The following is a 24810-nucleotide window of genomic DNA, read 5'->3' as shown; positions in this document are numbered from 1 at the left end:
ATTCAAATAAACAAACAACCCATGTGATCCATGTAAATCTCATGGTTCTAATAAGAGGATTAAAACAAATAGTAGAAAGTGCCACACAAGCAACATTTTAAAGTGGTTCTCATATTCACCTCGTTGCTTAAATGTGGATGGAGGGTTTTATGTCCTCATTGGCTTTTTGTACATTGTGGAATCTGCACAGTCCTTTCAGAGGTTGGGAACAAAATGTTTCATAAGATTTCCTGCACTAAATATGTTTATCTAAAACAAACTGCATTATCCTCAATGAAAAATATTAACTAAAAACAATGGTGTAAGCCTAAAATTAAATACAGAGTCCTTCTGGAGGCCTTCCTAGGAGGTGCCAAATGTCCCAGCTGTATGCAAAAGAACAGGATTAATTTTGTGCTTGGCACACTTAAAATACAATATTTAAAGAGCCCAGTCATATATTTTGCAGTCTTAATTATGTTCCTAGAGCCAGATCACTGCACCTTCTAGGAGAGCTCACACAAGGGGGCCCTAGAAAAAGGAAAGCTCTGTGAACATGCTTACATTTCTCTTTGGCACTTGGGGAATGGGGTCTGCCTACCCACAGAAGGCACAGCGGTCTGGCCCCCAAACTCCATAGCCCTGAGATCCGGAGGTGGAGGGCTGTTTGTGTTGAGCCTCTGTGACTCCACAACCTGCTGCTGCTCTCCTTAGTTCTGTCCTTCAACAGCTGTCTCTGAATTCCACTTTTAAAGGAGTAGGGCTCCATCAGAAAATAGAATTCCCAGTATGGGAGGAGGGAATGATGCTTATCCTCTTCAGTTCGCCCACTTGGCCTTCCTTCCCATTCTTGCCCCAGAGCCTATCCACTCCCCACTGTGTGAGGTTCAGGCTGGAGACATGCCCCCCTTTCCATGTTAGAGATCGGCTTACAAAGGGTCCCCTCCCCATGTTGATCCTGGGGAACAACCCTCCCTTCCCCAAGTATTTAATTTTAGGCTTACGCCTTGTTTTTAGTTAATATTTTTCATTGAGGATAATGCAGCTTCACATACAATCTGCAGCATAATGTTCAGCCAGACAGTTTGCCAACAATAGACTGTGCTTCTTTCCCGCCTTTGAGTTAAAATTAAAGGCCACATGCCAAATCCTTCTGGCTTTCCTACACAAGCTGTCTTGTTGACTTCCCATGAGTAAGGCAACCAGGATTTGCCACCAAGTGTGGTCTTGGTTTGATTCCCTCTCAGAGGGCTGTACCCTGCATTTGCAAGGGATGGACTCTGCTGTAATAGGACTTTTCCATCTCTAGCTATTATTATCCTTATATTTACACCGGGCCTAATTCACCAGTGGCTCACTCCAACTTTACACTGGTTTATCAGTGGTGAATCAGGCCCAGGATGTCATAATAAATTGCCTTTAAGGTGTCAATGGAAAAAAAATAAAATAGAAAAATAGTCAGGTATCTTGTTGCTCTCTATTAAATGAGGATTGTTTCCTCGTTCACGTCCTGTTCACCCATTTATATTGTCTTGATTTCCTTCTCTGTCACTTAATTATTTTACAATTCCCTACAGGCCTTTAGCCACTTCACATTTGAGCGTTCAGGACACCAGCTCATTATTGTTGATATCCAGGGAGTTGGCGATCTTTATACAGACCCACAGATCCACACAGAGAGTGGCACAGACTTTGGAGATGGCAACCTAGGTAAAATCAACAGTGCTAGTTAATATTTTTATGAATGCTTTTTCTCCTTCTGAGTAGTCTGCTGAGTAGCTCTAACATGGGTATGAGGAGCACAGGCAAACTTCTGATACTCAGAATATGAACAACTGGGAAATTTCCACCTCCAGTGCCTGCTAATTTGTGTCATTATGTATCGGAAGGTACCCCAATAACCATGTGTGAAGCTCTGGAAAATGGTGGATTTAAAATAGAAAAATTGGTCTTGACTCAGGGTGCCTATTTTAAAAAGAAAAACGTTTTCCGCATCCTGCCAGCTCCAGTCTTAAACCAGCAAAATTATGTAATTTAACAAGCTTCCTGCAGTTGAAAGCAGTAAATTCCCTGCCAAATCACCAGCAGAGTGGATGGAGGAATAACCTTGTTTACAATTTAAGATCTAGTTGCTTTCACATTCAGATCTGCCTACAGTTTGTGTGAGTCTTTTGTATGGGATTGAATTTTGCCCTGTTTTTTTAATTGTTTATTGCAATATATCTTACATTCATTAGAACCAGAGCTTCGAAGATTTTAACGTTTTTGCAGACATTGATTTAAAGGGATGATAGAGAAAAGCTATCCGAGATTTTAAAATAGAAAGTATGTGTTTGTTTTGGGGTAGTTCTATTTTAGGCCTGTAGTATTTTAAAATTGAAAGGGATCCAGAATATTGTGACATAGCTACATGAATAATCTGAAGGAAGGCATTTAGGGCTTCTAAAATCTAATCTCTTGTTGATAAAATCTTTCTTCACTAAATTCTTTTATTATCGCCAGGTGTACGGGGTATGGCTTTGTTCTTTCATTCTCATGCCTGTAACAAGATTTGCAAAAGTATGGGACTTACACCTTTTGATCTTTCACCTAAAGAGAAGCATGTCTTGGATCATAGTAACAAACTGCTTGTAAGTTTCTTTGTACTAAGTGTAAAATATAGTAGCCTGATGCTGAGTTATCCACTATTGGATCCTAAATTGATGCTGTAGCTATGAGCCTGAAATCCTACAGCGTGTTTATAAAATAGATCTTAAAGCACCCAAACCATTAATAGTTTCTGAAGATCATGGTGACAACAGATAATTATGGGAACAAAGACTCAAGTTGCTCATTCTTTAATTGAACAAAACTCCAGTTGTTTTCTACAGGAGTTTTACTTGATTAAGGAATGCAGAATCTGGACTATAGTTTTGGGGTGAAATTCTGGCCCTACCGAAATCAATAGCAGAACTCCCATTGACTTCAGTGGGGCTAGTATTTAATCTGTTGTATGTATAAATGAAAAACATACATATATATATGCATGTGCATGTATATATCTATATGTATGAGCCCATTACTAAATATTTGTGTGTGTTCATATATACACCATATTCAGAATATAGTGAAGGAAAGCGTGAGTAATAGGATTTTCATGTTCCTTTACCAAGGAATCTGCTCAGACAATTGTACGTGGCACAGAGGAAAAATGTGGCAGTAGCCGGGTGAGAACGATTTCTGGTAGTCGGCCTCCTCTGCTTTTCCGCCTGTCTGAAAATTCTGGAGATGAGAGCATGAGTGATGTGGCATTTGACTCCTTACCCTCTTCTCCCTCCTCAGCAACACCACATAAAATGGACATGCTTCGTGAGTGAGCCATCTGCCTTCTCTATATACAACTTTGTGAAAGTTAGTTTTGGGCTCCTGGGTGTTTCAACAGAAACTGATTTTAATTTTGAGTGTCAAGCTTTATTTATTCAAAAAGCTCCTCTTCCACCATTGCCATGTCTCAACACATTTCTGCTAAGTAATAATAGAACCAAAAATATGTCTATATTTCAACTTAATGAGATGTATTCATGAAAACTCTTTAATAGAAGTAAGATTATGTTACCCACAGCTCCTTCCTGACATATCATCATCTATTTCTAGAATAACAAACAAAAATTTATTCTTCTTAGACTGGCCTGTGTTCAGTGAAGTGGATAACTTGGTTCACAAAAACCATGATCATCTTGATAACCAAAGGGTAAGTGGTTTTCTGAAAAAGGATGAGTTTGCATTTGCTTCGGTAAATGACTCTTTAAAGGACTGCCTGTGGGCATCATTCAATAGAAACAATAAAAGCTATGTGCCTGTCCTCAGTGCTGTAGAAAGCCACATAAGCTGTATTCACCAGCTGTCCTTAATAAAGGGAGAACATTTCATATTTTAATCAAAAATACAGTATGGCCAGTTATTCACTCTGTTCCTCTAGAAGTTCATTTATGTCCAACACATTTTAATGCAAAGTAAAGGTGTCTATCCATTTCCTTGCACCAATGTCATATTTCTGGGGTTTGTGCATGCTTCTATGGTGTGAAAGCCAGATAATGTCCTCATGGATTTTGTCTCTGTGAATGCCTGTTTGAAAAACTCACTGGAAGGAACAACTACAGGCTTTTTAGGGTATTTTCCTAGTCTAGACAGAGGCTTTGCAACTGAAACTTCTACTCCTTAACTAAACACACAGAATCCAAGAGAGGACACATAAAAACAAAGTCAACCTTCCTTTTGGCCTTCATTGACCTAGTGGTACTTTACTTGAGTGAGAGTCTGCAGGATGAGATCCTTACAAGAGAATGTACTAATACTCTGATGCTGTGCCTTTATTTTGGTGGTCTGTAGGACTCTGAAAATGGTGGAGACAGTGGGTGCCCCAGTGAAAAGAGAAGTGACCTGGAAGATATGGATCATCGAGAAAGGGTAAGGATCTTTATTTCGGATTTAACGAGACCCCGTGGGGTCCCCACCCCAATTGCAGGTAGTTTTAGTAAAAGAGTTTGCATTTCCTTTTCATCCTGTTGATCTGACCTGTGCAATGAGTGAATGGACAACAATTGGAAAGACGTTCCCATATGTTTTAAAATAGATTGTTCAACTCCAATATGTTATTGGAGTTGCTTGCAGGGAAAGAGTATTTCCAACATTGCATGTTGTTTCTTGAGGTGCTCTGTATTGTGCTTTACAATCATGCATTGTGAAAGGTTACTTTTTAGAATGAAGATCTATGAGTATGGCTCACTTTCAAAGACCACCACTATCTCACCACCTGCTTTCTAGATCTGGTGCATGTTATATGACCTGAGGTTAATGTTGCAGTCAACTGTTAACATACTTGTACAGAATTTCTATGGGACTGTTGCTTACTCTGATAAATCATAAACTTTTAAAGAAATGTTTCCTGTCTTAAATATTTTAAATAGCTTTTTGGTTGGTGCAGAGCAGAGCAGATATGACTGTGCTTAAAATTTTGCCAGATCTTTTGCAACAAAAATATCATCTTTGAGGAGACAGATGACATTTTTGTCTGTCTAATGGAATAATTCAGTTTATAGGATTAAAGTTCTAGCACAAAGTTTTACCAATTAAACAAGTTTCTTTCATAGATTGCAACATAATTGGGGGGAAAATAATATAAATTCTTTTCATCATAGTCACTGTTAATTTTGCTGGTAAAAAAATAGTTCCTTAGCAGTGGACGGAACACATCAGACATAAATTAAATGATACAAATCTTTACATTAACATAGGGCCATTCAAACTGCAACCGAAGACGTGAATCTGATGAAGACAGTTTGGGAAGTTCTGCAAGGGTAAATAGAGCAGAAATCTCTGCAGACAATAGTTTACCATTCTGGCCTATTTTTTATCTGTCACCTAACTTCACATGACTACATCAAAAGTTGATTTTCTTTCCTTTTAATTGCTGATTAAAATTTTATATTAATAATTTTCACCTATGTTGTTTCCCTTTTCTAAATTTTTCAATGAGAGAAAAATGTTGTAAATAAACTCTCTGTGACCACTAAAAACAGTCCCTTGAGTAAACTAATGATTCTGCATGAATTTCTTACTTACACAGTTATGTTTTTGTTTCCTTTACATAACAAGATTTGATTTCTTTTCTTTGCTATATTTGTTGTACTGTGCCCTAAATATGGTTGGATGATCTTTTTTGTAAAGCCTACAGTTCTTGAAGTATGTTGAAATAGCTGTTGGTGCTGTGCATTTTCTCTCTGATTTCAAAAAGAATCTGTTTTCACATTTGTACAAAATGTAACTTTTATAATAATCTGTTTATTAAAGGTATTCTGTGGTTATAGAAATAAAACCAAGGTCAGATACTGAGCATAAAAAGGAAAAGAGATTTTTGACAGCAATGAAAAATTACTTTAAAGGTTCTAATTAGAATTTCAGAGTTTTTGCAATCTGTTTAGTTGGAAGAAATTAAAATAACTGTAATGGACTGAAATGCTACATAAAACATGTATTATGAGGTTTTCTTTAATAGGGATAATTTTGTATTGTGCTAGTGATTCCCATTCACCCGTGGCCGTGAAAAATGCAGTTTATTAAGTATTACAACTATTTAGTTACAGTTTGAATCAGACCAGTCTAGCAAACACCAGCACACGTTTGCCCAGGCTCCACAGCATTTTTATTGAGATGTTTTTAATTTTCCCTGATACTGCTGAGTTTAAGCCATATCTAAAATGCTATTATTTAAATACCCATCCAGCGAAGCACTTAAGCACATGCTTAACTTCAAGCATGAGCAGCCCCATTAACTGCAACAGGACTATTCACATGCTTGAAGTTAAGCACAGGCTTTGCTGGATTGGGCTTAACTGTGGTGCCTGGTTTTAGCTGCTGTGATTTTAAGCCTGCAAAATGTGAAGGTAATTTTTGTTTATTGCCTTAGTGTGCTTAGAAATGGAGAGCAGCTCTGAGATTTTGGTGAGAGAAGTGATTATATTTTTGGGTAACTACTAACATGCCTTTTTAAATCAGTACCCTAAATTAAAAGATTTGCTAGGAAAACAATAGCTTAACAGACACTTCAGTTTCTGAAGGGTAACATAGTTAAATGCCTTGACGCCGTTTTGTTTTTTTTTTTCAAATACAAGTTATAACACAAGTTTGTGGGTTTTCTTAGGTCAGTGTGGAGAAGTGGAATCTCTACAACTCTTCCAGAGTCCACATCCATAGACCATCCTGTGTTGCAGTGGAAGTTGAGAGACTCAATGCACTGGAATTTGAAAAGAAAATTGGGAAATCCATCCTTGGGAAGGTGTTGATGGTTCTTTTATTTCTGTTCTTTCCAACTCGAAGTATAATGTATTATTGTTTATATAGTAACAACCGCCCCCTCAGCGAGCTGGCAACTGTACATATAGGCAAAGAGCAATGTCGATATATTAGGGAGAGTCCATAAGCCATTGGGCAGATGGGGTGGGGGCAGTCTACAAAAAGCCCCAATGCTTGAGATCAGTTCCATGTCCCTCTCTTCAAGTGGAGTTTATTACTGAACAGAAGATTTAAACAGCTCAAAGTAATAGAAAATACTTGGAGTGGAATCCTTTCCCCATATAAGTCAATGGCAGTTTTACCCTTGATTTTGGTGGAGCCAGAGTTTCAAGCTTGGTAAGAGACCTTTCCCACTTTCTGCAGGTGGGAAGGGGGATGACACATCTCCCTCTCCTCTGCACTCCCTTCCCCAGATAGACCTTTCTTAGCTACTATAGTGTTCCAAACTAGAGATTCTGTGTGCTAGATCCTCTCCTATTTGCTGCCCCTACATAAAAGGCAAAAAGCCTTATATTTGATTTCCTGTAGGACAGTGCTTTCTCCTAGTCATGTGCCCTGCAAGCACAGCTCCCTGTTTTAAAGGGCCCAGGGGCTGTAATAGGTGTGCTGCGACATGCATATGTGCCCCAATGCCCACTGCTCTGTTAAGAGTCCCAACAGGTCACAGTTAAAGGCACATTGGTGAGGCAAGGTGGTGAAAGCTTGTGTGACAACTGCCTCCTTGCAGACCTGGGTCTTTTAGCTCAGGCAGTAGAGACTCATAAACTGCTATGTGGTCCAGCCACTAGAGGAAGACACTTTTTAAGTGGGGTTTACAGTTGCTGCTGGCCAGCCTGTGTCTGCTTTATAGACAAAACAGAGTCCATTTGTCCTGAGGATTATCAAACCTGCTAAATTCACTCGTGCACAGTGCTTGTGAAGGAAATCACTTGCTTTCTTCACCTCCTCCCTCCCCCCCCCCCGCAGTATACTTGTCTGCAAAGCAGTTAAGCACATAGTTAATTTTAAGCCCCAATCCCCTGCCCGAGTGCTGAGCCCCTCAAACCCATAGCCCCTTTCTGCAGCCCAACCCCCTCATCCTTGCCCCGCCCCAGAGCCTGAACCCCCAGCCCAGAGCACTGACCACCTCCTGCACCCCAGCCCTGAGCCTCACCACAAACCTGGAGCCCCCTCCTGCACTCCAAACCCCTCATATCTGGCCCCACCTCAGAGTCTGCACCCCCAGCCCAGACTCCTGACCCCCCTCCTGCACCCCAACCGCCTGCCCCACCCCAGAGCCCCCTCCCACACCCTGAACCCCTCATTCCCAGCCCCACCCTGGAGCCTTCACCCCTGCACCCCAACTCTCTGCCCCAGCCCTGAGCCCCTCCCAAACCCCTCATCCCTAGCTCTATGTCACAGGCCTCAACAATTTTCATCAGCTGAGTCGCCAGAAAAAAAACTTTGAAAACCTCTGCATTAGAGCCACAGTTGGTATGTCTGTTTAACTTTTCTAAATAAAATGTGACTCATGCTGTGTTGTAGGTCCATCTGGCCATGGTTCGCTACCACGAAGCTGGACGTTTCTGTGAGAAAGATCAGGAGTGGGATCAGGAATCCGCTCTTTTTCACCTGGTGCATGCTGCTGATTGTGGAGAACTGGAAGCCATCGTTGGGTTAGGACTCATGTATTCCCAGCTGCCACATCACATTCTTGCAGAGGTCACTTCAGAGGTATAGAAATACTGAAAATACCAAAATATAAAGTAAAGCATCCTGGGATCGTTTGTGTCCTGTCTAGAGTAGGAGCAGCAGATCATCCTGCCGAGTGATAATACTAATATTATATTCACTGCGATGGCCAACAATCCCAGGCATGCATTTGGAGGGAAGAAGGGTGGTCCCTTGTGATTAAGACCTAGAACTAGGAGCAAGATAACCAGCTTCTTTTCCTGTCTTTGCCACAGATTAATTTCATGGCTCTAGATAAGACACTGAGGGCTATATTTTCAGAAATGGCCTCTGATTTTGGGTCCCTCACTTTTTGGTGCCCAACTTGGACACCTTGGATCTGATTTTTCAAAAAATGCTGAAGACCTGCAACTCCCATTGACTTTGTTTGGGGTTGTGGGGGTTGTACCTACAACTAAGGGAAGGAATGATGGAATTTTAGATATATCCATTTTAGTATTTGTTTCTGCTTTTGCCTTCAAAGGACACAGAGGAAAACCGAGGAAAAGGATTTGATTATTTACTGAGAGCAGCAGAAGCTGGAGACCGGCCTTCCATGATTCTGGTAGCAAGATCATATGACACAGGTGTAAACCTTGGTTCAAACAGGTATGGTGTGTGTGAGAGCGTGTCTGTGTATGTATGAATGAATAACTTATTGTAGGTTAGATTGTTTGCCCATGCAGAAGATTTTTTTTTAATTGCAGGGTTCTCACTTAGATGAGTGCTAATTAGTAGTAGTAGTATTTACTGAATTTTATGGAGATACTTCAGATTTACACTGGTGTAAGTGAGTGCAGAATTCGGACTATAATATCACCACAGAAGGGAAGAGTTACACAGATTGAGAGACAGATCCTGCTCTTAGATACTTGTGTTGCATGTCCCATTGATATGAATGGGAGCTGTGTGTGCATGTTTGAATTTGGCCCTGATATTCAAGTCACGCTAGTTTATATGTGAATAAGGCTAAGAGATTGCTGCCCCCACACCTCAGGGTAGCTGCAGTAACCCTGGAGTGCATACCCTCACTCTCCAGGGGCAATGGCTGATGAATCCACATAGCAGTTTAATTGTCCCTGCACATTGAAACCACACCACTGCTGCTGCTTTATGGGGCACTCCTTACCCCAAAGGAGCAGGCAGGATTTTCCAATAAGGCTCATGTAGGGCCAGGGCCACCCAGAGGATTCAGGGGACCTGGGCAAAGCAATTTCAGGGGCCCATTCCATAAAAAAAAAAAATGGCAATATTATAGAATACTATATTCTCGTGGAGGCCCCTGTGGGGCCTGGGGCAAATTGCCCCACTTGACCCCCCCCCTTGGGCAACCCTGTGTAGGGCTTGCACAACTCGCTGCACTATAGCAACTTTCCCCCTTACTTATGGTAAGGCCTAACGATTTCTTCTCTGAGGTCAGTGATAAAATTGCCATTGGATTTAATGGAAGTAGGGCCAGGTCCTCAAAAAGTAAAGGGCAGTGAAAAAACAAGTATAAAAAACTGTCAGTGTGAAATGTAGTCACTTAAAAATTGAGTCACTTCAGGTGAGTTTTACCATTACATTTTCCTATTTTAAAAAACATTATTGTTCCTTCCTTGTTGCATTGTGAAAGACCCAAACAACGGGGGAAACAAACAGAATGACACAAGGAAATACTGAAACTGCCTGTAAACAATGCTCTAAGATGTACAAAGTAGATACATTGAAAAGATAGAAGAAGAATCATTTTTCTAATCACTTTCAGTCATTGTCATCCTAGTTACTTTTAATAATGATAGCAAAAGATGTCAGAGAAGGGTGTGATTTTTAAGTTGATGGCGTTATTTTAAATCCAGGCTGATTTGAAGTTTTAAGATATATGAAAAATGTCTTAAACTGGCAAATCTCTTTTCATGTGACAAGTACTCTAATTCAGTGACTCTCAACCTTTCCAGATTACCATACTCCTTTCAGGAGTATGATTTGTTTTGCATACCACAAGTTTCACCTCACCTGAAACTGCTTGTTTACAAAATCAGACATAAAAATACAAATGTGTCACAGCACACTATTACTGAAAAATTGCTTGCTTTCTCTTTTTTACCATATAATTATAAAATAAATCAATTGGAATATAAATATTGTACTTACATTTCAGTGAGATGTATAGAGCAGTATAAATTAGTCATTATCTCTATGAAATTTTAGTTTGTACTGACTTCACTAGTGCTTTTTATGTAGTCTGTTGTAAAACTAGGCAACTCTCTAGATGACTTGGGGTACCCCCCTGGAAGACCTCTACGTACCTCAAGCATTACGTGTACCCCTGGTTGAGAACCACTGCTCTAATTATAACTTTAAAATGGCTGGTCTCATTTTGGAGCAGTTTAATGACAATTTTTATAGATAGGCTATTAAGCAAGCCCCTGAAATTCAGAGTTTATAATGGAAAAGGCTGATACAGCCAAAATTACAACAGGATGGCTCTGACTCAAAAATGCATGGTGTGGTTTGCCAAAAACTACACAGCATCTTGTTCACTAATTTTGTATATTTTTAAAATGTCATAATTTTAAAAAATTAGATTAATTTTCCTAAGTACCAAACATACCAGGTGATGGATCAGGGATTCCGCCCTTCTTCCTTTTGTATTATTAGTGATGCCAACCTTGAATGGGACATATTAACATAGCCATTCAGCTCAGAATCCAGGGAGATTGTGTGTATACACTTGTGATACTCTCCCAAGATCCAACCACAAACCAAACTGTGCCCACTTAAGATGCCAAAACAAGATGCCAAAACAAGATGCCACTCAGTCGACTGTACAGATCTTTGTAATATGATCATCCCTTTTAATAATAACTATCATCCCTTTTATTTCTTATATGTTTTGATCAGCAGTGAAATACTTGACAAAACTGATATTAAATTATCATTAGGCTTAAGAATTAACATCATATTGAAATGAATGGGGCAGTTCACACCACAGCTATTTCTTAAGGCTCAGACAAACCTCAGTTTGCACTGATTTGCAGTTTTAATGTTATCTTTACAAGCATATAGGCTACAGACTTGCTTATTTTTTTTAAAGAAAGCTGAGATTCTAGAGTACAAGAATGCAGCCTCTGAAAACAATATGAACTTGTTGAGCCATTGCAATCCATCATTTCATCCCTGTGAATCCCAAATGGATGTAAAGTGAATTTAGCCCCATTCATCATTAGGGTGCTGGATCCTGTACTGCATATTCAGTGGGACTAATCATCTGCTTAAATCTAAGCACATGGTTAAGTGCTTTGCTGGATTGGGTGAGTGTGCTCAGCACTTCGCAGGATTGAGCTCTGTAGCTCCAAAGTAAAACTTCTTCATTTCCCAGGGTAACCTGTTTTAAAAATTATTTAAAAAATCAGAATCCAAGACTGGAAGGAAGCCCTGCACTGGTACAATGCTGCACTGAACATGACCGATTATGACGAAGGGGGTGAATACGATGGAACTCAGGATGAGCCGCATTATCTGCTCCTGGCGAGGGAAGCTGAGATGTTAATGACAGGAGGGTTCTGCCTGGCCAAGGATCCCCAAAGATCAGGTAGGATGTTGACTTGGTCCATTCCTGTTGCTGTGCCGTGGCAGTGCCGTGTTTGTCTGCTTTCCTTACTATTTGAATGAGTCTAGGTACACATTGGGTGATGCTTAACATGCCATTGCAAAGGTCTTTGAAGGGTGGGTTTAAGGGACATGAATTTGCTGTACTAGGCCTTAGAATACAAGACTCATCCTGAGGGCTCTAAGCTATCTATCCATCTTAGGTTTTTATGTGCCTCCCTCCCTCCCCAACTATAGTATCTGAGGCACTCGCTGTATTGAATGTATTTATCCTCCCCAGACCCCTGTGAGGTAAGGCAATGCTATTATCCCCATTTTATAGATGGGGACCAGAGGCACACACAGGAAGTCTGTGATGGAGCAGGAATTGTACACTGAGCATTCAAGTTCCAGGGTCTTCTGAGTCCTGAGCTGGGTATCAAGTCCCTCTCCTCACCTTCATCGTCACCCAGAAGGAATCCCACCTCCCCCTCTCACCTGAATGATCCCTAACCTTGCCCAGTTGAACACTGGTGGAGCCCTGTGGAGTGGGCCAACTGTCTGCTCCAGGCCTCACCCAAGCAGGCCAGCAGCTTCACACCGCCAGCCCGGCAGCCTTTCTCCCTGCATGTAGTTATTCTGTGCTCTAAGCTGGTCCCTCTCCATCTCATTTGTATCCCCTTCTCTAGTAGTGGGAGACTGGACACAGAAGAAGTGGAAGCCATTGGCAGACAGTGTGCCAGTAATGAGTAGGCAGATTCAGTGAGGACTCATTGCAGGCAAGAATCCTGATTTGGTTCCTGGAGCTAGCAATTTTATTTCCTCCTACCAGCTCCCCCAAACCACTTAGGGGCTGGCTTATGCTCAACTTATAAAACAGCTGCATATTAGCCAATGCTGTAGGACAGTACTCTTCGCAATTTTTGAAGTGGGGCCACTTTGGCAAAAAAAACTTCAGTGTGAGAGCCACATCAACCTGACATAGACGGTTGAACACTCCGAGTTCTTTGTTGGTTGACAAGGTAATATTACCGTTCTTGGTAATATTGCTTGGAGTGCAGGAGGAAGTATGGGAGGGTGGCTCTGGGAAACGGCTGGTGCAAGGGCTTGGGATGCAGGAGGGGGTGAGGATGGAAGCTCTCGGAGGGAGTTTGGTGCAGGAGGGGACTCCAGGTTGGGGCAGAGTGTTTGGGTGCAGGAGGGGACTCCAGGCTGGAGCAGAGTGTTTGGGTGCAGGAGGGGGTAAGCGGTGCTGGCTCCAGGAGGAGGTACTGGGTGCAGGAGGGGATATGGGGTGTAGGCTCTGGGAGGGGGCTCGGCTGGGGCAGGTGCTTGGGGTGCAGGAGAGGGTATGATGCCTGCCTGCCCTGGCCCCACACCACTGCTGGAAGCGGCCAGCATGGCCCCACTGCCCCGGAGGTGTAAGGTGGGGAGCAGAGGTCTCCACATGCTGCTCCTACCTACAAGCACCACCTCCACAGCTCCCATTGGCCAGGAACGGGGAACTGTGGCCAATGGGAGTTGTGTTAGCCCCTTCCAGAAGCAGCATGGGGCCGGGGCTGCCCGAAGTAAGTGCTGTTCCCTTCAATGGGCAGGTTCTGAATAGCTCTTCCACCACCCAACCTGCAGCCTCCCGGAGCCAGCCCCCCCAAACCCCTGCCCCAGCCCAGAGCCAGCCCCCCATACACCCTCCTGCACCCTAAGCCTGAGCCCCCTCCCAGAGCCCACACCCCCTGCCTTACCTGCAGCCCCACTGCCGCCAGAGAGTGCGATCGACAGGGAGCCGCACTTAGGGTCCATGGGATCCGCTACTGGCTCGCAGGCCTTGCAGTGAAGAACATGGCTGTAGGATAGGTGAAACTGTAATGGCTCCAGCTAATGTGAGGCAAAACTGGCAAGTGATATTTTGCAGATGCCTTAGTGGACCAAACCAGCTCCGATCCTCCAGTGTGGCAAATCCCTTTCGGCAGTACTGCTCAGCTCCCTTGAAGATCACTGACTGCAGTGGGAGTTTAGGGTGCTCAGCACCTCGCAGGAGCAGACATTTGACTCTCAGTGCATGACATTCTAATTGGCTCTATGTAATCTTTATGTTTGCTAATAACATTCATAAGACTTCGTTTAGCTGGTTACTGGCCTATTGAATTTATGATCCTTGTAGGGACATCAGAAAATGTCACTCTACTGCCATATCAGTAGTTATCACTGTCTCTGAATTTTAACATTGTGTGCCAGATTCTTAGCTGGTGTAAATCAGTATAACTCTATTGATGTCAATGAAGCTACCTGGATTTATACCAGCTGAAGGTCTGGCCCTGTAACTGGACCTCCATTTTTTTTTCTTTTTAACTTCCCACGCCCGTACTTTTTTAGAGAGGAAGAAACGTTTTTTCTTTGGCCTACTGACATGACCCTTAAACTGCTTTTTCCTAGGTGAGTTGTATACAGAAGCAGCAGAAGCGGCAATACAAGCCATGAAGGGCAGATTGGCAAATCAATACTACCAGAAAGCTGAAGAAGCTTGGGCAATGATGGAGGAATGAAACTTCAAATGAGGCAGCTCTTGTATATTAAAAATAATTTTTTATAGACTGTTACTTTGCAAAAAAAAAAGATGTATTTTTATGTGTTGTTACTGATTTGTGTTTTTCATATTTTAATTTTCTAATTTTATTCTGAGGGGAAAAAATATACAAATGTAGGTTGTATTTTGGGGATGCTATAATGTAGTTTTACTTATACTTCAAAGTTGCAGTATCTATGAACTTGATCTTTTATAACTTTTAACTGTTATATGTGAGGAGCCTGATTAATTTCAGAAAAATGAAGCTGATGTCAGCTTGCGTTGCACACTTTTGTTTTCCATAGCAGAGTATCAGTGTGTTTATTTCTTTCGGTTACTCCTCTTCTTCCCGTCCTCACAAAAACCACACATTTCTAAGTTCAAAGCACTTCTACGCCAATGTTTGGTTTACTTCAGGCACTTCTTCATTTTCCATGTAAACATACATGCAGAAATTCCCTTTTTTAATTCCCCTTGTGAAATAAACCCAAAAACTGACGCAATCAGGAATGGAATTATGCTAATAACACTCTTTACAATGCAGTTCTCTGTAAAAATGGTATCATTGGGGGCACCATGTTTATTTTCTTCCTTAAGTGATTTGAGATGCCGTCTTTTCAGTTTGCAAATGAAAAAATGTGTTTTCTAAATGCTCGCCCTGAAAATCAAGTTGAGACTTGAAAGTCAAGATGGTTTCTCTTTAGGTCGCTCATCACCAACAATACAAATTCCGCAGTCATAACTTAGCTAACAGTTCTCTTGATAAGGCATTCTAGCTCCCTCTCCCACATCTGTATGGCCTCAGAAAAGAAGTAAAAACTTATTTCAGTCAGAAAAGTAGCTATAATTCTGAATACAATATATAGGTGTGCCATTTTTATGTAGCAGACCTGTACTTTAAAAGTTATAGGGTAAAATCCTGGGTCTGTTGAAATCTGTGGCAAAATGCCCTTGACTTTTATGGGGCCAAGATTTCACAGAGGACTAGTCTACACTTGAAATGCTACAGTGGCATAGCTGCTGCTCTAGGTTATATACACAATCTAACCCCTCCCATCGGCACAGATAATCTTAACTACATAAGTGAGGGGTGTGGATTTTTCACACTCCTAACTGATGTAGCTGGGTCGAGCTGATTTCGTTGTGTAGAGCAGGCACAATAGTAAATGGAGATTTTTAAATTTTTTTTGCAACAGTTTCTATTGTATCTTATAGTCCTAATACAATAATCTAAGTTGCATATCGCCTTACTGGACTTATGATGTGCTTCCTATAAAATAGCATAAAAAAGTCTGTAGTCTACTGATTTCTTGGTATCATTTTGTTCTTCCAGTGACATTGCCATTCACAGTGCATTTAACATTAAGAAATACTCGCCCCAACCATTTCAGTATAGGGACATTTAAAGAGGTTAGAGAAACTGACATGCATGTATATTTACTAGCCCTCTATTCTAAATAATTTTGTGCTTAGGTTATGTAAAAAGCATTCAGACTATAATTACTGTACAATAGATTTAAGCTGTTTGCTGAATAATCTATTCAGCAGCTCAGTAAAATTTGAGTGTACTGATTCACTAAAAAATAGCCATAAAGGTACAAAGTTCATCTTCTGTTGTACTAGTGATTCACAGTCTGTAGTTGCACACCTGAGTTTTGGCCCCCTCTGATGTTCACGCTAAGATATCCTAAAGGATCTCTTGTTTTTTCACAAGTCAATAAGAACATATTAAAAAGGATTTTTATACCTATTTGTTAAAGAAAAACATATTTGTGCTGATTGCAAAAAAAAAACAAAAAAAACCTCAACTTCATTAGATACCGTTTAAGAGAGAATCTTAGACTAAGCTCATAGTTTTATTTCAAGAGTCCAGTGCCATCTGTACAGCAACTGGATCTATTTATTGGTCTTATTTATTCTGATTTTTAGGTGTTTAAGATTAATAGATCATGGGACATGCTGCAGGGTGGGTCCTTTTACCATCTTGAGTGTAGGTTGACACACAGAAGGGTTAGCATGACAGTGTCATTATTAAGGGGAGAGAGTGTTGAATATTTACTATTGCTTCAGCAAAGCATTTAAGCACATGTTTAAGCACATGATTGATTGAAGCCCATTGATTTCAGTCTTCCCTGGGGCCATCTTGGAAGTTTACACTCAGAATCACCAATTGTTATTTAAAGTGAGGTAGCTGGGATGTTCTTAATGGGAAACTGCAGTTTAGGTTTAAGATTTTGGCTTTTTTTTCATCTAATTTCAGAGATTGTTAAGGGGCAAATCCTACCCCTTCCTCTGTAGCATGCACAGAGCTCCATTTGAAATGGAACAGGTGCAGTTCTGCTGTACTCCATTTGAAATGGAATGGGATCACAATGTGGTGATACCCATAGATAGGGGTGAGCATGCTCATGAGCAACACTTCCTTAGTGACTTCGTTCCCTCCCTCTGGGAAGCACAGTTGCAAGAAAATGTCAGCTCTGAGAGACAACTGCATCATTCAATCATGGAAACAGTGGAATAGTGACAGGCATTTATGTATATCCACGGAAAAATATTGGAATAATGTGCATACAGTCTACAAGCTGCTCGCACACTGTAGGTACTATATAAATAAATAATATCGATAGTATGTTTTTATTGTAAAGGTATAAAAGCTAATCGTAGTTTTCCTTTACAAAGAAGAGATGATGTAGCTAACAAAAACTTGCCCTCTATAGGAAAAGGAGGAGATTTGAGTGTTTAAATTCAAAATATAAACATAGGGCTCAAAGAGGGTAATTATTAACACCTTTTGGCATGCAGATTAATTGACTGAATTGTGTTATTGATATAATTACAGAAACTTCTTCATAGATTTGAGGCATATGAAGTTATACAACTCAACAGGCAAAATATTGTCATTGTTAATACTTTGTCTTTAAAATCTTACATTTTGTTACTGATTTAGTTTACTTCTTGGCACAAATGGTATCTTATAAATATTTTGGTGTACAACAGACATGACAGTCAATTTTTTAATTAAATATATGTTTACAGAAATAGGCACAACATATTTTATGCAATTCCTTTAGAGAGAAAAGTATGTTTTTTGACAAACTGTTTGGAATGATCTTGCTGCATACTGTATTTTTAATCAATTCACAATGAACAAATTAAATATATTTTTTAAAAATGTGAAAAAAAATAGAGGGGGCCCAGACATGGAGAATTGAATCAGGCAATAAATTCCATTGACTTCAGTGGGAATTTTGCCTGAGCAAGCACAGCAGAATTGGGGCCCTTTTTTTTGCATGTAAGAAATGCAGAAATTGTTCGTTTGCATCACTTATTCGTGTCATTCAGTTTTATTGGTTTTGCTTTGCCAAATAAAGTTTTCTTTTTGTCACATTCTGTAGTAGAACATTGCATTTTTTTTGTTTTTGATTTGCCTTAATTATGATTTACTATTGGAATCTCTGAAATATTCTTCACATTATTTTTATTATCTAGCCCTGATCCCAACTACTATTGACGGTCAGTAATAAATTAGGAAAAAAACCACTGTGTATATCAAGAAAATTAATATTTTCACAAAAGGGTTAAATGTATCATGTGCAGTCACATTTACATGCAATTACATCTGCATGTGATGTAGATAAAATAAGAGACTTAAGACCCGATGCTGAAGGCCTAACTTGGGCAAAATGCCCACGAAGGTATCCTTATGCAGTAATCCAACCTTTGTGCAGCTCTGAAGCCAATGAGGGTTTTGTCTGAATTAAGAATGCAGGATCTTAGGCCTGGTCTACATACGCATTTTGTACCAGTATAACTATTTATTTTACTGGTATAGTTACACTGGTACAACCCCTAGTATGGATGCAGTTATCCAGGTGTAAAGTTGCCTTCTACCAATATAATTTATCCCCCTTTTCCTTCAGTAATAAGCTATACCTATATAAGCACTTTTATGCCATTATTACTGCATCCATGCTAGGGGAACTATATCAGTAGAGTTAAAGCAGTACAACTCTGTCCCATGGTGGAGATACTTAAAATAATGGGACTTTGTAGCATAGGAGCCTATATTTGTGTTCCTTCATCAAGCAAATTCACTGTCAGCAGGATTTTTGCTGGATTAAGAATGGTAGAATTCAGCATTAGATGTCTATTCTTTAGTTGAAGCTGGTATCAGGTCTTTTTAATGAGCAGTACGCAAGTGCAACAAGAGAAATATAGATGGTTTCATTCAGAAACCTTTATTTGTATCACAGTGATGGCACGCAAAAGTCCAGTTAAGCAATATACATAGAAATACTGCCAATCTCTTAATTACATGGACTGCACAACTCCCTTGGGCCTGATTCTGATCTCCTGTTTACTCTGGTGTAACTCCACTGCTCTCAGTAGAGTTACTCCTGGTTGACACCAGTGTTTCTTAGATTAGAGATGGGCCAAAATCAGAATCTCATTTCAGGAGGATGGGTCAGGTTAGAATCCCCCGATGAGAGTCTCTGAACCTGGGCTTTTGGCTGTGAGGTAGATCTGCTCTGTTTTCTAGTTTCAGTTCAGATGTGGCAAGAAGGTCTGGATGGTGGGTATCTCACAGAAAGAGATGGCCTCACATGAGATTTCCACCATTTTGGGGCCCAAATCTCATGAGATTAGCTCACAAGAGTTCTGACCTGGACCTTAGTCTCAACATAATCTCAGTAAGAGTTTGCTCAGATCATCTCTGCTTTAACTAGTCATGGAATACTAAAGTAGTCTAATGAAGATAGCTTGACTATAACATCTGAATTTTCCAAGCAAACTTTTAGATCAAAAAGGACTGCATATCTCCCCCCACCATACCCTCTTTCAAGGGAGGAACAGTCACTTCTGTCCATGTTTAACCCCAGAGGTGGAGTCTCTGCTCTGCTGAGCCTATTTGCCATGAATCATTCACGTGAATACTGTTGGGAGCACTGACTATCCTCTAATGCAGTGGTTCTCAACCTGTTTACTGCTGTGGGCTGCATATGTGGTCCACAATGTGTTATGTGGGCCACTTCCAATACTACCTATATGCCGTGAGGATGTCACACAGGCCGCAGCTCTGTGCTGACTGGGCTGCAGGTTGAGAGTCACTGCTTTAATGTGTCAGGGAAGAATTTAAAAGTGGCCACACTGCCACAGACTAGGGCAGGGGATCGGCAACCTTTCAGAAGTGCTGTGCCAAATCTCCATTTATTCACTCTAATTTAAGGTTTCGCATGCCAGTAATACATTTTAACATTTTTAGAAGGTCTCTTTCTATAAGTCTATAATATATAACTAAACTACTGTTGTATGTAAAGTAAACAAGGTTTTTAAAATGTTTAAGAAGCTTCATTTAAAATTAAATTAAAATGCAGAGCACCGCAAACTGGTGTCCAGGACCCGGGCAATGTGAGTGCCACTGAAAACCAGCTTGCGTGCCGCCTTCGGCACCCGTGCCATAGGTTGCCTACTCGTGGACTAGGGCCATAACTGTGCTACAAACTTTTGCCACCACAAGTTATGTCAGCATAAAGACGCCGCAGTTAGTACATTGCTTGTGCGCATGCGTGCATGGCTTCTTGCATCAGTGCTGCACGTACTCACCTGGAATGCTTGCATCAATGCACATTGCAGTGCACAATGGGTAGGTATCCCAGTATGCAGCCCACCACCCTCCAGTGCACTGTCTTTTGGGAAGATTTGGCAATGTGCGATGGGGCAGAAACAAGTTGCACAAGGGTGACTGGATCATAGTGAATAGTACAGGACATAGTGGCTGGATCTGCAGCAATGGGGGTCCCAAATTGGTGGAGCAATAGGTGGCACACTTATCCCTTTCTTGGCACCCTGCCAGAGAGTACCTCAACAGAAAGGCCTACTTTTCTATGGTTATGCAAACATTGGTGGATCCCTGGGGACAGTTCACTGACATCAGTGTTGGCTGGTCAGGGCAGATGACTGAAGGTTGCATCTTTAAGAACACAAGCCTGTTCAAAAAGCTACAAGCAGTGACTTCCGAAACAGGAGATTATAATTGGCATGTTGAAATGCCAGTCATGATCCTGGAGTCTGCAGCATCATTATTTGCTGCCAGAGAAGCCCCATTATGTCCTGGTGCCTCTTCCTGTCCTTTTTCCTGTGCCTTTCTTCTGTATGCTCTGTCCTTCTCCATAAAGTCTGCAGTATTCACCTTCCAAGCCCTCTGCTCATGTGCCAATGCAGCACTGGTTTGCATGATCTCACGCATGATCTCACTAAAATGTCATTCCAAGTCCTCTTCTTTCTCCACCTTATCTGACTCCTCCTGTTCCATGGGTGTAGAGGGAGAAACCCTGAAGGACACAACAGCAGCAGCTACAGATAAAACACCCACAGGTACCATTGTCGGTATCGTCACAACGGAAAGTAAAACTTAAGCTTCAGAACGCCCTTCCCTTGCTCCCCTAAAGTTTTATCAAACAAGACATGCTTGTTGATACTTCTGCTTTGGAGTGCTTGTGCATTGTGCCACTCACAACAGCAGCCATGATGAGTATGACCCACCAGGGTGAGGGCAATGAGAGAATTGCTTTGGTGCATGAAACAGTACCAGGTAAAGACACTGAATACTGGCACCTTTTTCCACAGGCAGTGGTGATTTTAGCTGATATCTCACTCCTGAGTGTGACAAAGGCACAGAGAGACCAGCTGCTGCTGGTGTCCTGAAGCTGCCCAGGACCATATGCTACCAGCCTGTTTACTGCGATGGTGCCTGCCAAAGTTATCACCAACTTGCATGGGAAAGGGTCCTGCCAGGAAGGAAGAAATAAGGCTGTAATTCCTAGAAACCTTCAGGAGAAGACTGCAGTATAGTTCCATGGAAGTTCCATCAAGATCTCACAGGAGGATTCAAGGGACATCCCTGTGCACATAAACAAACTGCTCCACATAGCTCACCCTGCTTAATGCTACAGGGGAATGAAAAGCAAATAGCAATTCTACCTCTTTGTTGTACCACTACCTCTTCTAGTACGAGTACATTAATGAAAAAATCAAATAGCTATGGCCTGTTAAGTTAGGATGCCATCCGTACTTCATAGTAATGTGAAATACATTTACACACTTACCAGAGAGATTCCTTCCTCTGTGTCGGGCTCATCCATGCTCAACTGCCAGGATTGACTGGAGTGTAGTGGAGTCTCAAACGGGTCCCGGCTCGTGGCATAGATGAAACCCTCAGACACGTGGCCCCCCTTTTCTTCGCCTCCTCATCCTCGCTGTTCATGCAAGGGCCTGTGACTCAGGCTTCTCAGAGGTATTCATGGTGGTGTGCAGGGTGGTGGTGGAGTCTGCCAAGTATGCCATGCAGCTAAGGTGACCAGATGTCCCGATTTTATAGGAACAGTCCCCATTTTGGGGTCTTTTTCTTATACAGGCTCCTATTACCCCTCACTCCATCCCAATTTTTTACATGTGCTGTCTGGTCACGCTACATGCAGCTCTTTGTAAAAGCAATTGGTCTGCAGCTTGATACCAGAGTGACTGTTGGCCTCCCTGGCCTTTTGGTATGCCTGCTGCAGTCCCTCACTTTCACGTGGTACTGCTGCTGTTCCCTGAAATATCCCCTGTCTACTCCAAGCTGGAGCATGTCTGAAGCATGCAGCCAGCCTTGTGAGCTGGTCAGTAGCACACAACAGTGGAGAGTTGCTAGGTGAGCTCACCAAGCTGAACAAGCAGGAACAGGCATTTCAAACATTTGCAGGGCTTTAAAGGTGTGGGGGGAGCGAGGGTGGTGCTTCTGGTTTATGTGAGCCGTGGGAAGTGGAGTTCACAACTGTGACCAGAGCAGTCGGCAGTGGGAATTGTGGAACAGCTGCTGGAGGACTGTTAGAGTCGACATAGGTAACATTGTACATTGATTATGGCTCAGCGCCACTCTATGTCAGATCTCCAAGTTGGTCAATGGGTGTGAGTGGTAGAGTAATGTAACTTTAACTGATTTACCACTCAGGGGCTAATTTGTACACTGGTGGTGGCAGATGGGGGCATAGTAGTCAAAAAGATAAACTAGGGGCATGAGCTTTACAAGTGAATTTGGTGGTGAACAACCCAAGGAACTAATAGACATGGCTTGACCCAGACATGGATTTACTATGCAAGTTTCTTGAGCGTAGCTCTACCAGTGTAACCCACACGTCACATCCAGTACTCTTATTTTTTCAGTCACATTTGAGGAAGATTCATAGTAGGTAAAGAGCTCTGCTGTGTCTGTGCAAGGAAGGAGAAACTTTGATCACATAAACCTTGTCTGAGGGAATGCGGGGTTTTATATGCCTCTTTCAGCAATAGGTTTGCTTCAGGTACTCTATTGTAAAGTACGACTGCACTCAAAAACTGAGGAAATTTCATCCTGAGCTTGTTGTATCCCTAAGAGCACTTCAGGGTTACAGATCAGATACTGTGTAGTATGTCTTCCTGCACTGATTTTTCTGACAGAAAAAAGACAGGATAGCCTCCATTCCACAGGACTGAATAATTCATGCAGGACTATGTGTTCTGTTAAAACTATTTTTGATTTGTAACACTTTAAGAGATTCCTTAAGGAAAGAAGAGGCAAACAAACTGTAATCTTATTATGCACCCCAGGCCTGCCTGCTCCTTCCCCTAGCCCAAACATCTAGGAATGCAGGGAGGCAGAATGTAATTACTCATTTGGTAGAGGAGTAGGGCTAACAACTCTACTCATACAAGAAATCCATAGATCTGTAATAACAACTAAGTCGGTCTCAGTTGCACATCTCTTCTGAAGGACAGTATGTGCCCAACACCATATTGGAACACTGGGGCAGTGTTGATTCAGTGTGAAGAGTGCCAGCTACTGAATCCTCAGTGCCACTTTCTGGCAAAGGTACAGACCAATCCTTTTTAGTTTGGAAAAGATGATGAGATCACAGCTTAAGTCAATATGGCAATGGTCCCATTTTGCTCTTAGAGTCCCTGGACACTGAGCAGAAACTGCCCCTAGCACTAAAAGAACAGCCTTGATTGTGATGTGAAATGAAGATGATTTGCTGATGAATGGCACAACAGGTATAAAATAACAGATATAAGTAACTTTTTCAATATAATGATCCTGAACAAATTGTACATGTTGATAGTCCATCCTACAGGGAGAACAAATCTGATCTGAAGTTTTATCTGTTGATCTGAACTCTTCCAGAAATCTTTGAGAAATATAAATGCATGCTTCATTCAGGTCCTTTATCACAGAAAGGTTAATAGTCCAGTCTGTCTCTGTATACTCCTTTGCCAGTTTGTTAAGCAGATCAGGGACCTGGTGAATTGCTTTTTATGACCGGTTAAAGGCTGCAGGCCTGATTCTCCTCTCTCACAGATATGGAGTAACCCCCCTGAAGTCAGTGTAAGTGAAAGAGGCATCATCACCTGGGATAAAGAATTCTAAAAAGCATTCAGGAATTAAACAGAGTGTATGAGACTGTTGTAGTTTTGAAAACAAATATAACACAATATACATGTGTTCGTCTTGGTTAATCCTTCTTTGTCAGAGGATGTTGAGAAGGCCAAGACTATAACAAGGTTAAAAAAAAAACTAGATAAATTAATGGAGGATAGATCCATCAATGGATATTAGTCAGAATGGGCAGAGATGGTATCCCTAGCCTCTGTTTGCCAGAAGCTGGGAATGGGCGATAGGGGGTGGATAACTTGAGGATTACCTGTACTGTTCATTCCCTCTGAAGCATCTGGTATTGGCCACAGTCAGAAGACAAGATACTGGGTTGATGGACCTTTGGTCTGACCCAGTATGGCCGTTCTTATGTTGTTCCTGAATATTTTCAGGCAGGTCAGGTATCTAGTTAGGCTGGCAAAAATCTCAGCAGCCCAGAGCAGGGTAATTTCCATCGGGGTGCTCCTCCTGAGGAAGAAAGAAGCCGGGAGGTAGGCCAGAGTGTAGGGCAAGGAGAAAGAGATCTATGTCAGTGGAGAGTCTGGGCATACTGGACATTGTGGGAGGTTGCTGAGCAAGGCTCCCAGGTCTGCAGGATAAAAAAAGCTGCACTGTCTTTTCTCAGCAAGCCCAAACCAAGCCAATCCCATCTCGGAGGCACCACCCACTGCCACCTCCCATAGCCCAATGCCCTGCCCCAGCCAGTGAA

General features: G+C 41.7%; 1 protein-coding gene across 6 annotated transcripts in view; it reads left to right on the top strand.

The window, feature by feature from the left end:
• EEF2K (eukaryotic elongation factor 2 kinase) overlaps positions 1-18040 on the top strand; it is a 50700-nt gene extending 32660 nt beyond the window's left edge. For all 6 annotated transcript variants that reach the window (XM_050966728.1, XM_050966726.1, XM_050966724.1 and 3 more), the window contains 11 exons: positions 1557-1689; positions 2482-2609; positions 3132-3327; positions 3642-3709; positions 4348-4425; positions 5253-5315; positions 6659-6793; positions 8335-8523; positions 9005-9129; positions 11916-12094; positions 14524-18040. In XM_050966728.1, coding sequence (XP_050822685.1) covers positions 1557-1689; positions 2482-2609; positions 3132-3327; positions 3642-3709; positions 4348-4425; positions 5253-5315; positions 6659-6793; positions 8335-8523; positions 9005-9129; positions 11916-12094; positions 14524-14633 — 1404 coding nt within the window. In that variant the 3' untranslated portion in view covers positions 14634-18040. The remainder of the gene's footprint in view (positions 1-1556; positions 1690-2481; positions 2610-3131; positions 3328-3641; positions 3710-4347; positions 4426-5252; positions 5316-6658; positions 6794-8334; positions 8524-9004; positions 9130-11915; positions 12095-14523) is intronic.
• Positions 18041-24810: the final 6770 nt, after the last annotated feature.

The sequence above is a fragment of the Gopherus flavomarginatus genome, chromosome 9 (genome assembly GCF_025201925.1).
Source record: "Gopherus flavomarginatus isolate rGopFla2 chromosome 9, rGopFla2.mat.asm, whole genome shotgun sequence".
In the NCBI taxonomy this organism is placed as follows: Eukaryota; Metazoa; Chordata; order Testudines; family Testudinidae; genus Gopherus; species Gopherus flavomarginatus.
Note: the sequence above shows the minus strand (reverse complement) of the source record. Positions and strands in the feature narration are given on the sequence as shown.